We start from the raw sequence: 13,283 nt of genomic DNA on the forward strand, positions 1-13,283 counted from the left end.
TCATGATTTGCCAAGAGTACAAGAGCTACTGGGTAAAAATTAACTATTTAGCTCCAGCTAGTGGCTTCATTTTGTAGTACATTTCGTCGCTTTTTCATGAGTACTTCAGAACAGCATATTTTTCATTACTACATATTGATCATTTACATTTACGCACTGTAAAATGAATGCCATACTTTCACATTCAATTGAAATAATTCCCCAAGCCTACATAGACACACACCTTTACTCGTCAGCTAATTTTGACAGTAAAATAAAATAAAGAGACAAAGAATCATACGAAAACATCAGTGTTGGGGTATCATAGTTCCTCAACTCACAGACAGAATAGAATTAAGGTACATTTACTGGATCAAAAACGTTTTAGACTGTTGAACTCAAAACAAATGAGAAAATGGTGGATAGACTGAGAGCCTCCAGTCCCGTGCCTTCCTCTCCTCAGTCTTGGTTTGATTATTTGTTTCTCGGACACTAGCAACAGTCCTGCGGACGGGCACCAATCACAGTTCACATCTTCTCCCTCTTCCCCTCCGGTTAGTCACTCATGGAATGATTCGGCTTATCACTGCTCACATCCTCTTTGGAACATTCAGGTGAACAGTCCCAGTTGCTCACTATCAGTTGATATTCATCATATCTCTCTCTCTCTCTGTGTGTCTTACAAAACCACCTTCAATTTTTTAATCCAGCATTCTGGTAACAATCCTCATAATGTCCATCTTACGTCTTCTCCTCTCTCTATCCATTCTCTCTCTCTCTCTCTCTCTCTCTCTCTCTCTCTCTCTCTCTCTCTCTCTCTCTGTCTCTCTGTCTCTCTGTCTCTCTGTCTCTCTGTCTCTCTCTCTCTCTCCGTTCTCTCACTCATACTCAGCAATCAGAACCATCATGCCTATCCCAAACAGTAAGGCCACAATCTCCTTCACAGATTGGCCGAAACTGGAGCGGCCAACCAGGAGCTCCGGCAGGACGGTTACTGTGGCGATGTAAACAAAACCGCCAGCCGTGAATGGCAGGATCCAGGCGGTGGCGGCCGCACCCACCCCTTCGGCCAATAGGGAGCAAGCTGTGCCGGCCAGCGCCCCCAGGGCTGTCAGCAGCTGCAGACACATTGCCTGATTGGGAAACAGAGGAAATACAAGTGGCTCCTATTAAACAAAACCAGCATTTGTTTCCCCAGATTCTTCACAAGCACACAATATCTATACATGTATATCTAAACATTGTCTTCGCTGTAACATTGCTCCAGCTAAAGCTCCGATCTGTTCCTGAGGTCGGTATCTGTTGCTGGTGGGTCAGGGTTCATATTTGTTGCTGGTGGGTTATGGTTAACATCTGTTGCTGGTGGGTTATGGTTAACATGTGTTGCTGGTGGGTTATGGTTAACATCTGTTGCTGGTGGGTTATGGTTAACATGTGTTACTGGTGGGTTATGGTTAACATGTGTTGCTGGTGGGTTATGGTTAACATCTGTTGCTGGTGGGTCAGGGTTAACATGTGTTCCTGATGTTACCTTTTTCTTGGTGCAGCCAGACTGGATGAGGATGGCAAAGTCTCCAATCTCATGTGGGACCTCATGCAGCAGGATGGTGACTGTGGTGACGGCACCCACAGCAGGCCCCACCAGGAAGGACGCCCCTATGGCCAGGCCATCCGTGAAGTTGTGGGTGAAGTCAGCTGCCAGGTTCAGGTAGCCCGACACCTTGATGTCTGTCCACACAGTACAGAGGTCAAAATATATATCTAATAATAATAATGTATTACGTATATGAGTCTCATCTCTCCAGAGGGGATAAAAATGATTACACTTGGATCTAGTTGCCGCTGGTCCTAGTATCTGGATTTATGAAATGTGATTTATCTGAAATTTGTCAAACTGAGAAGTAAAAGAACCATTACCAGTGATTTTCTCCTCTTCTTTATCAGCAGGCTTCTCTTTTTTGCTTTCTTTTCCTTCCTCCTTCTCTTCCTTCTCCTTCTTCTCCTCCTTCTCCTCCTCTCCATTGCTCTCCTTCGCCTTAGGAGCGGCTTGACATGAAAGACAGGATGTAGGTTTACGGCTTCATTCTGGAAGAGACTGCAGCTCAAACACGTTTGATTACATTCACAGTCTGGGCCCAGCATTAGCCTAACCAGAGGGCTTGACTTAATTCTGCCCAACGACAACAGGAAGACGTTTGATTTGTCTTTGTTTTGATTGGTCGCCGTGGCCGAGGACTCTGCCTACCATGGGAGTGGGAGTGGCCATGTCCGTCGCCACCCTTCAGGAGACGAACAAACTTCTCGACCACCAGGAAGGCAACGATGCCCCCTAGTACCCAGAGGCCCACAGACATCATGTGACCATGGGCAGCACCTATGAGGAGACGGTTTAGGTATAGAGAGTTGTTTGAGCTCGGTGTGTCTTTTGGTCATCTACATGATAAGTGGTTGTGTTATAAGCAAACGTTGCATTTGGATATGTAATACATCAGCACCGTGGGAGTGTCCGTGGTCATGTGACTCCTCACTCTCGTGAGAATGGCCGTGTCCCTCGTCGCCATGGTGAGAGTGGGGCTCTGTGGATGAGAAAGGAAGGGGAGAATGAGAGAGGAAGAATGAGAGAGGAAGAATGAAAGAGAGGAGGAATGAGAGAGGAAGAATGACAGAGAGAATGAAGGAGGGAGAATGAAAGAGAGGGAGAATGAAAGAGAGAGAGAATGAGAGAAAGGGAGAATGAGAGAGAGGGAGAAAGAGAGAGATGTTTGTCAGTAACTGTGACGTGAATCACTGTAATAATTGGCATTGTAATCCCCCCCAAAAAAACGGGCAACTCTGCTTCTCCGCAATGATTCAAACAACAGATCAGTTGTCTTAGTTTCAGATACGCACCCAGAGCATGGGGAATGAGGTGCAGGAAGGCATCTCCAAGCAGGCCTCCAGAGGCGAAGCTGAGCAGGACCTTGAGCAGGTTCTGGTGCTGGTCTGTGTTGGACTGGACCGGGATCAGGAAGAGGATGAGGAACGGAGCAGCGCTGATCAGCAGAGTGGCTCCGATGGCCTGGTGAGGGGGAGGGAGGGGATGATGGGGGGTGGGGGGAGGTGAGGTGAGGGGGCAAGAAATGAGGGATGGGAGGCGGGTGATGGAGGAATGGAGAATGGTTAGAGAAGAGGGGGGGGGGTTGAGGAGTAGGGGGACGAGAGGGAATAAAAGAACATTGAGGAGGAGAAGTAAGAGAGGGAGTGAGAGATAAAAAGGGAGAGAAAGATAAAGGGAAAGAAAGAATGAGGGAAATATTTGTCTCGGGGGAAATATTCATCATCATGTGCATCCACTAAGGTAAGTGAGCCACAACCAATACTCATATAGTCAGTCGCATAAAGCCAGATACGAAACTCAGCAACAGACTGTCTGTGGAGAGAGATGTTTGTAGAAGATGAAAGCAGAGTGATTGCTGGCATATCTAGGGTTTTGTTTAACCTGCAGACAGAGCAGTGTTTGCTCAGGGCCTGAGGAGGTGAGGCACAGCAACAACAGAGGATCACATGAAGTCAAAACGGACAGAACACAGGCTGCAAAAAGACTCCCCTACATTACTAACAGTCAGTGGTCTTCAACCCTGCTCCTCAGGGCCCATGTCCTGCATTCAAACAAATGGTCGTTATCGGGCTTCTGTTGAGTTTGATAACGACTCATTCATTTGAATCGGGTGTGTTGGAGCAGGGAAACATCTAAAACATGCAGGGCAGGGGGTCCCTGAGGAACAGGGTTGAAGACCGCCGAGTTAGACCACAAATATGAGGTTGTTCTATTGCGCGCACACACACACACACACACACACACATTCCTTCTCTCTGGCCCATTTATTCATTTGGTCAGCAAGGCCAGACACTCATCCATCCATCCATCTGTCCAGATGTCGAGTACACACCTGCATCCACAGCTCCACCATGTCTCTCTTCTCTCCCTCGGCCACTCTCTTCACCCTCTCTCCCCCATGAGCGTGGTCGTGAGCGTGCCCGTGAGCGTGCCCGTGGTCGTGAGCGTGCCCGTGGTCGTGCCCGTGGTCGTGCCCGTGGGCCTCCTCTGGTGGTGGGAGGTTGGCCTCTGCGGTCCACTTGCTTGCCCCTTGGTGCAACTTGGGCTGACCGCCATGAGAGTGACCATGGCAACCGCCGCTGCCGTGGGAGTGGGCGTGGTCCCCGTGGGAGTGAGCAGTGGTTAGCTGGGTGACTAGCAGCACAATCGCAGATGTCAAAACGGTCAATGCTAGCAGACTTCTGTGTTGATGGTGACCCATCTTCTCACCTGCGACAGAGAGACATGACATGATAACAAATGAAAACTGAAAGTATTACTACGTGCACGTACGTACATCACTGTTTGCTGACTTGCTTGCTGACATTTGGCTTTGAGATGAGGTTAAAGCTGAGTGTAAAAGTTGTGCATTTTGTGCAATTTTCCCCACTTGCTCCCATCCTGAATTCCCATAATCCCACAGCTATGAGATACAAATACAACAGAAGCCCTCAGTATGTACGAAGCAACACATGAGATGTTGCACACACGACATCAGCTCTTAACTACAGATGAAGAGACAAAGACTATCCATAGCTAGTTAGCCAAGTGGCTAGCAGCAAAGCAAAACTTAGTTACTTAAGAGTCTAACTACTCAGAGAACGAATGGCTGGATAACAAACTGGGTGAAGTTTGCAATGCTAACAAACTCGGATGAGCTTCACGACCTGTGTTTAAAGGATAGCTAATCAGATCTTTTTTAAGTAGATACGCAAACAATGGAAGATACAGGATGCAACTGGGCTAGGAATTGAGTTAGGCTATTGATGAGCTACTTGGCTAGGACTATCTAGATAGCTAGCAAACATGTTTATGCAGCACACTCGCCAACAACCTTCTGGCAACATAGACCAGTCAAACTCACCAGTAAAATACAGATGTGTGGCGGCAAATGTTTTTTAAAGCTGTGCCGTCTATAACGCGTGGTATTTATATTACTAACGCCGATCTGTGGCAAAGAAGCTAGGGCGCTTTCACAGACGTGGCATTTGGTCAACTCATTCCGATCTCGCGTGATGTCGTTCACTTGAGAAACAAACAGGTACGCGTGTCAAAACACCGCGAGATAACTGTGAGCGCTCCAGCATCCTCATCCTGAAACAGAGAAGGATGCAGGAGAAAACCTCGCGGATTGTAAAAAACTCCTACACGGTTTCTGTGATCTCTGAGCAAAATAATGCATTACAGCTCTTGGTAATATTTTAATATATTCAATTAGGTTCGTTATCCCACATTCTTTATTTGGCATCTTACATAAAAAGTTACACAGTGATAGCTATTTTCTCTAGGGGTCTAGCTGTCCTGGTCCTCAAGAATAGAGATACTTCCTTCTTGTGATAGAAATTAGTGTGCACCACGACACCTCACACTGGAAAAATATTCAAGGCGGAACAGAACAGACACAAAAAAAATATACGCCCAAATGGCAGTAACTTAGCCTACACAGTCATTTTTGTTTACAATTCTGAAAATATTCCCCCTGTAAATCACTCAACTTTCCACAACCACTAAAGCAAATGAGACGCAAAACGTTGATATTTTGTATTTTACTATTAACTAACTTCCATAAAACGTATAGGGATATACATACTCAACATAAATGAGTGAATAGTGTGTGTATATCGTCTGTGTGGCTGGGAAGTCTAATTCAAGTTCACACCCTCTGAGACACACAGCTGCCTGGTCTGCTCACCCAGGGGACCCCAGCTGACCCGGGGTGACCCCATGTGACCCCTGGACCTGAGCGGGAAGGGAGACCCCATTGTACAGATGCAAATAAGGGGACCGATTCAACACCCCACAATTCGATTAGACATCTGCATATTGAGCATCTGTCCTCCCCAAATCTGCCGATACCCCCCTCTTTTCTCTCTCTCAGCTCCCACCCTCTGGGGGTATCCCCCCACGACCCTGGGGGCAGCCTGTGTCCCTCGCCCCCGGCCCCCACCCCTTCGCCCCCATCGCTCCCCATGACCCTGTTAGACCTGTGGACAATCGCTGATCCTGCCCTGGCGACGTTGCAACCAGAGTTCAAGGTAAATGTCCTTTTCTCTGTCCGTCAGCCCTGTGCCTGAGCCTGGCCCTGGGCTCGGGCTAATCGTATGCACCGCGCTTTCATCTGCTTTCTCACAGTTTTGTCAGACCTGTCGGAGGGGGTGCGTGACTTAGCCGCGACCATGGAACCTTTCAGACCCGCTCGCCTCAAATAAATTCCTGAGGCTCCTTTTGCAGCCGATTCATTCAGAGGAATTCCTCTTTTCTCGTTTGGGATTTGTTGACACACATTCATCCATTTGTTTGTTCATTCATTCACCATGGTTGGAATGATTGGAAAGGATGTTGAGTTTAAAGTTACACAGAAACAGACACATGGTCAGGACAACTTTTTAAGGTTGAGATTTTAGAAAAAGTATTTAAAACATCCTATATAGCATTTCTTTCATATTACAATATTTTCTATGTCATAGATAAACATTCATAAAATCAAGAGAAGGAAGCAACACTGAATGTCCTCTAGTGTAACATGTTGGATTATTGTAGAGATGACCATGGATTTCCCTATCTTTCAGGTCACAATAGTACAATAATGATACAAATTGATATATTAACAAGAAAGGATTTATGCCTAAACGTACACATTTACATTGTTTTATTACATCAATGTTTCAATATACATGGGTGTTTTTTCAGGCAACAAGTTAAGCTGTTAGGTTAGCTAAGCTATTCAGAACACATTTGTCTAAGGAGATGGACAGTAAAGTTCTTTGAATTGAATACAAAAATTAAGCTAAATTAAACCCAAAGTACAAGACCCAAAGGTTCAGTGGGGTTTGGTTTTGAACTCTTGTCACAATGAAGGTGTCCGGAAACAAGGCAAGGGGAGTGTTGATGGAGATGAACCATCTCTCTCGATTTGAAACAAAACGCACACCAGACTTTATTAGCTTTGAGAACTATGTTAACATCAAAGAACATTTTGCTCAATATTCACTGAGTGAGTCCATCCCTTAAAAATGAAAAAAAAAAATCAAAATTGTAGATTGAGATGTCAAAATCAAAGGAGATAATTTCGTCTGTCGTGGAGCCCTGCCTCTCTTTTCTCCCGCTGCGTATCTATCTGTAGCAACAACGCAATATCAAACGCTTTGGAGCCTCATAGTCTTGCTCTGGGTGGCGTTTCTCCACAGTTCCAAAACACGAGGCCTTACTACGCTGTCATGGCATGGCTTATGGCTGTCTTTAATCCTATTACTGTGGGACATGCTCTGTGGATTCATGACCTGCCCTATCTGTGTTGGGGTGGAGGGAGCTGTGCATGCTGGGTTGTTCATCCCAGAGGCCTGGGTGTCTGGGGGCCTGGGTGTTGTAGCACAAATTGCATTGTAAGATACCCACCCTCCTCCTCCTCCACTGTGTGTCATAACGTGTTACTCACTGGTTTTGATTTTTGGAAATCTTAATTGACTAGTTGCTTGCCAGGTTGGTTCTAGAACCTTGTAGATGTGGGTTCTACAACGTGCCTATAGATGTGTATGAGTTTAAAAACAGATGAACAGAGAAGACCCAAATGTTGACATTATTTAATATGTAATACTTTATTTGGAGTTAGTTTATGAAACTCCCAATATTGTACTCTCACTTCACAGATTCCAGGCAAAAAATATATTTTTGCTACGTTGAGCTTGGATTTTGAGACATCAGCCTCTTTCATTGTCTGGGACTCAAAAGGCGACCGGAATGAGCAGATAGCAGATTGTTTTCCTAAAGTATCACTTATTTGTCCGTAGCTTGTACACACACACACACACACACACACACAGACACACACAGCCTTTTGCAGTCTTTTCAATAGTCACATTTGCGTGGACATTGACCAGAGTCAATTGCCTGTCAAATGCTACGCGTGATTAGGCCCCAGTGGACGTCCAGCCTAATGTGGGTAGCCTCTCTCAGAGCCTGGTCAACAGGGCCGTTCACTGAACCCCCACGCCCTCTCACCCCCCTGCCCTCTTCCTCTTGCCCCCCTGCTCTCCCTCTCTCTCTCTCTCCAATGTCTTTTCCTGTCACCCCCTCTCTCCCCCTCTCTCCTCCAGGTTCTCCCCCTCCTGGCCCTTCCCCTCCCTCCCCTGCCCTCCCCTCTCACCCTCCTCGCCCTCCCCCTCTCTCCCACGATTCCCTCTCACTGCCTCCCTGATTCCATCTCACCGCCCAGTTCAATGTTAATGTCCAGTGGTGTCCAGTTGAACAGCCTGCCCACGTAAAAAAAAAAGAAGCAACACCCCCCCACATCTCCTTCTTCTTTCTTTCCGTTCCTCCTTCTTTTCACACCGTGGACTCCTCTTGTGTGCTGTCCAGCTGGCTGTGACCTGTGACCTCCTGACCCTCACTCCTGACCCCTGGACCCGTTCCCACGCCACGCCCTTTTGTGTGGTCCGCGCCATGGCAACGCAGCGGTCACCGCTGCCACGGTAACAGATGGACAGGGCCCTGGAAATAACTTCATTCAACCGAGCCGTGGACAATCTGCCCTGGGTACACCCTCCTGCCACCCCACCCCCTCCCCCGCCCACCCTTCTCCTCATCCTTTTTTAAACACACACCCACTGCTAAAATCCCCTTCCACCTATGACACTCCCTCCCCCCTTTCTATCCCCCTTACACCCATTCCTCAGCAGGCTTCTTGGTCATGCGATCTGATAAAGTCATTACCACGGCGATCTTGAAATCGGCCTGGCACATATACACGCAAACATACAAGGAGATAAGAATTAGGAGTTGTCCACGCGGCTAGCTGTACCAGGAGCAGCAGTGTGTGTCCGATGAATCCTGTTACACAGCACTGCTGGTGTTTACGAGGCTGTGGGAGTGGGCACTCTTCATCTGATAGTTGTAATTATCTCAGCTACTTTTACAAGCCCTATTGTCTTCCCCGCATCCTCCCAAGCAGGAGGGCTGTAAAGAGACATATTCTGGCCACAGGGGTTTGTTTGCTACTTGAGAAACAAGTGCTTTTAAAAGAATGGTGTCTTTTAGATGGCCAATAAGGTTCGAGGCAGAAAATGAACTGTGCTGGATGTGTTTGTGTTTTCCTCTGGGCTTTCACTTGAGCCGGATTCTAGGACATGGCTGTGAGGAGGAACAGAGAGAGGCTGTGTGATGGTTGGTTGTGAATAGGACTGGATGCTGAAAAGGATAGACAGTTTGTGTTGTCAAAACACACACTTGTCTCTGTGAAGAGAGGTCTGATCCACTACGACCTTTCACCTCCCTTTCCGGGTAAACAAACAAACAAACAAACAAAATGGCTTCCTTTCATGCTTGCACCGATCTAACGAAGTTCTGAAACTATTAAACAACTCCAAAATAGATTGTGTAATTATAAAATGTTGTATTGTACAAACATCTCTATTCACAATTGTATTACTACTTAACCTTAAAGAAGCGGTTTACATTTAATTTGATTAAACTAAAAGAGGAAGAGTTGTTTAATGACATTTAACAGGAGATTCAAACGTGGTGGGACACATTTAGTACAATGTAACAGGCCCACCAACCAGGGGGCTGACCATTCAAAAGAAATCACACAGGCGAAGCCACTTATACAATTTAGGATTTTGTGTCCCTCCATTTCGCATCTGCATCACTATCTTTCCCCTTTTGCTGCCCCCACTTCTTCCTCCCTCCCCCTCCTACCCTCCCTCCCTACCCCTCTCTCTCTCACCCAGTTCATTGTACCAAAGGAGATTTTCTCCATTGAGGCCCAGTCTCTTAGGTAACCCCAATGCTGCATGAAATGAGGAGAGAGAGAGAGAGAGAGAGAGAGAGAGAGAGAGAGAGAGAGAGAGAGAGATTGAGAGAGGGGGGGACAGAGGGGGCGGAGAAAGAGAGTAAAGGAAATTGAAAGACAGGAGGAGGAACGGTCAGAAAGGGTGGAAGACGGAGAGGGAGAAGGACGCAAGCTCAAAGAGTGAAGCAGCAAGTGCAAAAGATTTGAAAGCAGAACACGAGCGGTCAGAAGTAGGAACCAGAACTCAAATGAAAGAAGACTTGAGGAGGAAGATCAACTGCATAGTCTACCAGCGAGGGATTTTGAAATGTTCTTGACAAATATTCAGTCTTGGGAAGGAAACATGTTAGGCCTCCACAAGGCCCGGTATTTTATTTTCTGTCTCTCTCTGAGCAGAGACTGATTTGCTTCTAGTTTAGGATCCCTGAATGAGTCTCACAAGTACCAGTACCAGTAGTGATGCTACCAGGTGGATCCAGCCATGCTTTGTGAGGTGGGCTGAAGCTTGTCTCACAGCGGCAGCGGCTGATAGGTTTAGTCTGGGGGTTAGAGGTCGGGGAGCGTCCCAGTATTGACGGAGCTCTGGACAAGACACCAGGACTAACCAGCACACGGAATCAGATGACTTGCTTCTATCCTAATACAACTTTGAAAAGGGCTTTCCGGTAGGATGGGGAAAGTGTTTATTTGGCGATGTTGGGCACTAAACAGCAGATGGCAGGCCTGTTGCTGTTGACTTAGAGACGTTTCTGAAAAGATTTAATCTGGAGAAGTTGAGCAGTGCAGCGATTGTTCAGAATTTGTCTGACTAGGTAATAGAACTAATGTTTAACCAAATATGCATTTTTAATTGAAATGAAATGTAAATATTTGCACAATAGACTTTTTTTTTGTATGTATTACCATTGATTGTCATTTACTATCATTTATTACCTGACATTGGGTAAAGTTGTTTTTAACAAACAGCCTTTATCTTTGAGGGCAGTTTCTCTGTCAGAGGCCAAGCTGCCCTCCAGCTCAGTAGTGTTCGGCACATGGAACCGCAAATGGCTGTCTGTGAGCACATCCTCAAAGAAACCCCAAGATCCTGCCGTTTCACAGACCGAGATTCTGGCCCACTTTTGACCTTTTTCATTCACGTATTTCTTGATTTCTGCCTGTTTTTTAAATACCCTTCTTGTTCGACCCTTTCCGCTTTTTTCCAAGCATGTTGTAATTTCTTTTGCCGCTCAGCTTGTGAGTTGAGCGTTCCGCAGTGCTGAGTTATCATCAGAGCTTTTGTCTCTGTGATCGGTGTGACCGGCGAGGGACTCTCTGGCTTTGTTGTGGGCCACATCACCTCCGTCTAGGAGACACGGCGCCCTGGGCGCTGACCCTGCCGTTCATCAAAGTGTCAGCGACACAGAGAGAGAGGAAGGGGGGGGGGGCATGTATAGACAGAGAGAAAGAGAGAGAGAGGAAAAAGGGGGGGGGGGGGTATAGAGAGAGACAGATATGAAAGAGAGGGAGAGAGAGAAAGAGAGGGAAGATGAGTTCGAGCCACCAACGCCATGCCCTTTCCCCTCCTCTGTCCTCCTTCCATCATACCGTTCATCCTTTCCTCCATCCACCCAGCCCCGCCTCTGCTCGGGAGGTCCGGAGCTGATTGTCCAAACGCAATTCTTGTGTCTGCCTCTGTGAAAGCAGGAGTTGTGGATGGACATCACGCCCCTGGCCTCTCATCACCTCCAGTCACACAGAGCCAGGAGAAGAGACAATAGTCACTATTGGGTTCAAAGTAAGTTTTATTTCCATGAAAGGGATGTAAGGTGAGTGAAGTCTGGGGGGTGGGGGGGAGCAGAATCTTTGTTGAAATGACGTAGTATTTCTCTTTCAGCCCACAATGTTTTGAATATTTTACAGTTCTCAATATGCAAACCAAGCATGGCTGGTGTAGGGATGGCGGGATGGTGAGGGATTGTGACCTGTTTGGGCGCGTGAGAGAGAGATGAATAGCACTCACCGTGTTAAGTACAGTTGAATGTGTCCGGTTTGCTCTCCAGCTCCTGCTGCTTTCTTGCTTCAGCTCTCCCCGCTATTTAGACAAAGTCTCACCACATTTTCCCTCCTCTACTCGTAGCACAGGAGCGAGAGCGAGAAAAATGTGAATGAATGCAGGCAAGTGAGTAAACTTGGGATTGTCTGCGTGTGAATGTGTTAGTGTGTGTTTGTCTAAGTTCAGGGGCCAGACTAAAGGAGAGAAAAGGGGAACTGAGAGAAAGAGTAAAGGGTTTAGAGAAGGCAGGGAGAGAGTGGGCTCTGGGGAAGAGAGTAGGATTATCAGAGATGGAGGGATCTGGGAGAAGAGAATAAGGACGGAAGAGAGGGCTCGAAGGCATTCCTGGAGAGAACATGGATATAGGGTTTGCAGGGAGTGTGGTGAGATATAGGGCAAGTTTATTGAAGACACTATGAGTTTGTCAGACAGTGCAAAATGTATCAGAGAAGGAGAGAAAGTGTATGTTCCTGAGTGTGTGTGAGAGAGAGAAAGGCAGAGGTATGTATGTGTGTGTCCATAACTGTGTGTGTCCGTGTGAGAAAGAGATGTGTGTGTGAGTGTGAGAGAGAGAGAGAGAGAGAGAGAGAGAGAGAGAGAGAGAGAGAGAGAGAGAGAGAGAGAGAGAGAGAGAGAGAGAGAGAGAGAGAGAGAGAGAGAGAGAGTGGGGCAGTATTAATATGTTAATGACCTGGTTGAAAGCACAACAGGCCCACTGACCAGGCTAATCATGAGTGGACACACACTGAGGCTAATCCCTCGCGCCGCGTTCTCACACACACCCTCAGTCCGCACGGCTCTCTCTCTCACACACACACACATCTCTCTCAGACACACACACACCGTCAACCCGCACGTGTCTCTTTTACACACACATACACACATACAAAAACACACATCCAATAGTGCACACTGTTGAATCTTTTGCCCACCACACACATACATGCTAACTCACACACACACTCACAGACACCCAGAGGTCAAGTCAGTCGGTATCACCATGGATACTGAGCTTACTGAAGGTGTGGTTGGACAGTATGGGTCGTCTGTCTGGCACAGTGTGTGTGTGTGTGTGTTTCCTACTGTTCTGCTGCCACTCTATGAAGCCTCCAATGTTGACTGAAGAGATTGTCTGCCATCTGGGAGAATGGGAAAGTCTCATGGGGTGAAAGGTAATGTAACAATGTTCCCAGTTAAATGTTGTTCACTTTTGCTCTTAACCTTTCTTGTAATGTTAAACAAAAATTCTGTTAAATAAAATTCCTGAAATTGATGATGTGACATTTATTTCCCTGCGAATTTTGGAAGCTTATTCTGTGTCAGGGACGTTGATAGACTCTTTTAACTGGACCCCAGTAAAAGTCTCAAGTTTGAGTTTTAACAGTGTACTTTTTTAGTTAGTGCTT

At 46.7% G+C, this 13,283-nt stretch overlaps 1 protein-coding gene across 1 annotated transcript; it reads right to left on the minus strand.

Annotated features, from left to right (window-relative positions):
* Positions 1 to 788: 788 nt before the first annotated feature.
* Positions 789 to 5,047, minus strand: slc39a7 (solute carrier family 39 member 7). Its single transcript, XM_067256454.1, has 8 exons — positions 4,920 to 5,047; positions 3,909 to 4,285; positions 2,869 to 3,037; positions 2,475 to 2,555; positions 2,225 to 2,353; positions 1,897 to 2,025; positions 1,511 to 1,707; positions 789 to 1,112 (listed from the first exon to the last, which is right to left on the minus strand). The coding sequence occupies exons 2-8, from the start codon at positions 4,275 to 4,277 to the stop codon at positions 858 to 860; spliced, it is 1,329 nt and encodes a 442-aa protein (XP_067112555.1). The 5' UTR covers positions 4,278 to 4,285; positions 4,920 to 5,047; the 3' UTR covers positions 789 to 857.
* Positions 5,048 to 13,283: the final 8,236 nt, after the last annotated feature.

This window comes from Osmerus mordax, chromosome 18 (assembly GCF_038355195.1).
Source record: "Osmerus mordax isolate fOsmMor3 chromosome 18, fOsmMor3.pri, whole genome shotgun sequence".
NCBI lineage: Eukaryota > Metazoa > Chordata > Actinopteri > Osmeriformes > Osmeridae > Osmerus > Osmerus mordax.

Coding starts and splice junctions, on each gene's coding strand:
- slc39a7 (XM_067256454.1), bottom strand. CDS start 4,277: ATGGGTCACCATCAACACAGAAGTCTGCTAGCATTGACCGTTTTGACA. Junction 3,038..3,908: donor TGGTGGAGCTGTGGATGCAG/GTGTGTACTCGA, acceptor CCCCCTCACCAG/GCCATCGGAGCCACTCTGCT. Junction 1,708..1,896: donor AGAAGAGGAGAAAATCACTG/GTAATGGTTCTT, acceptor CTGTGTGGACAG/ACATCAAGGTGTCGGGCTAC.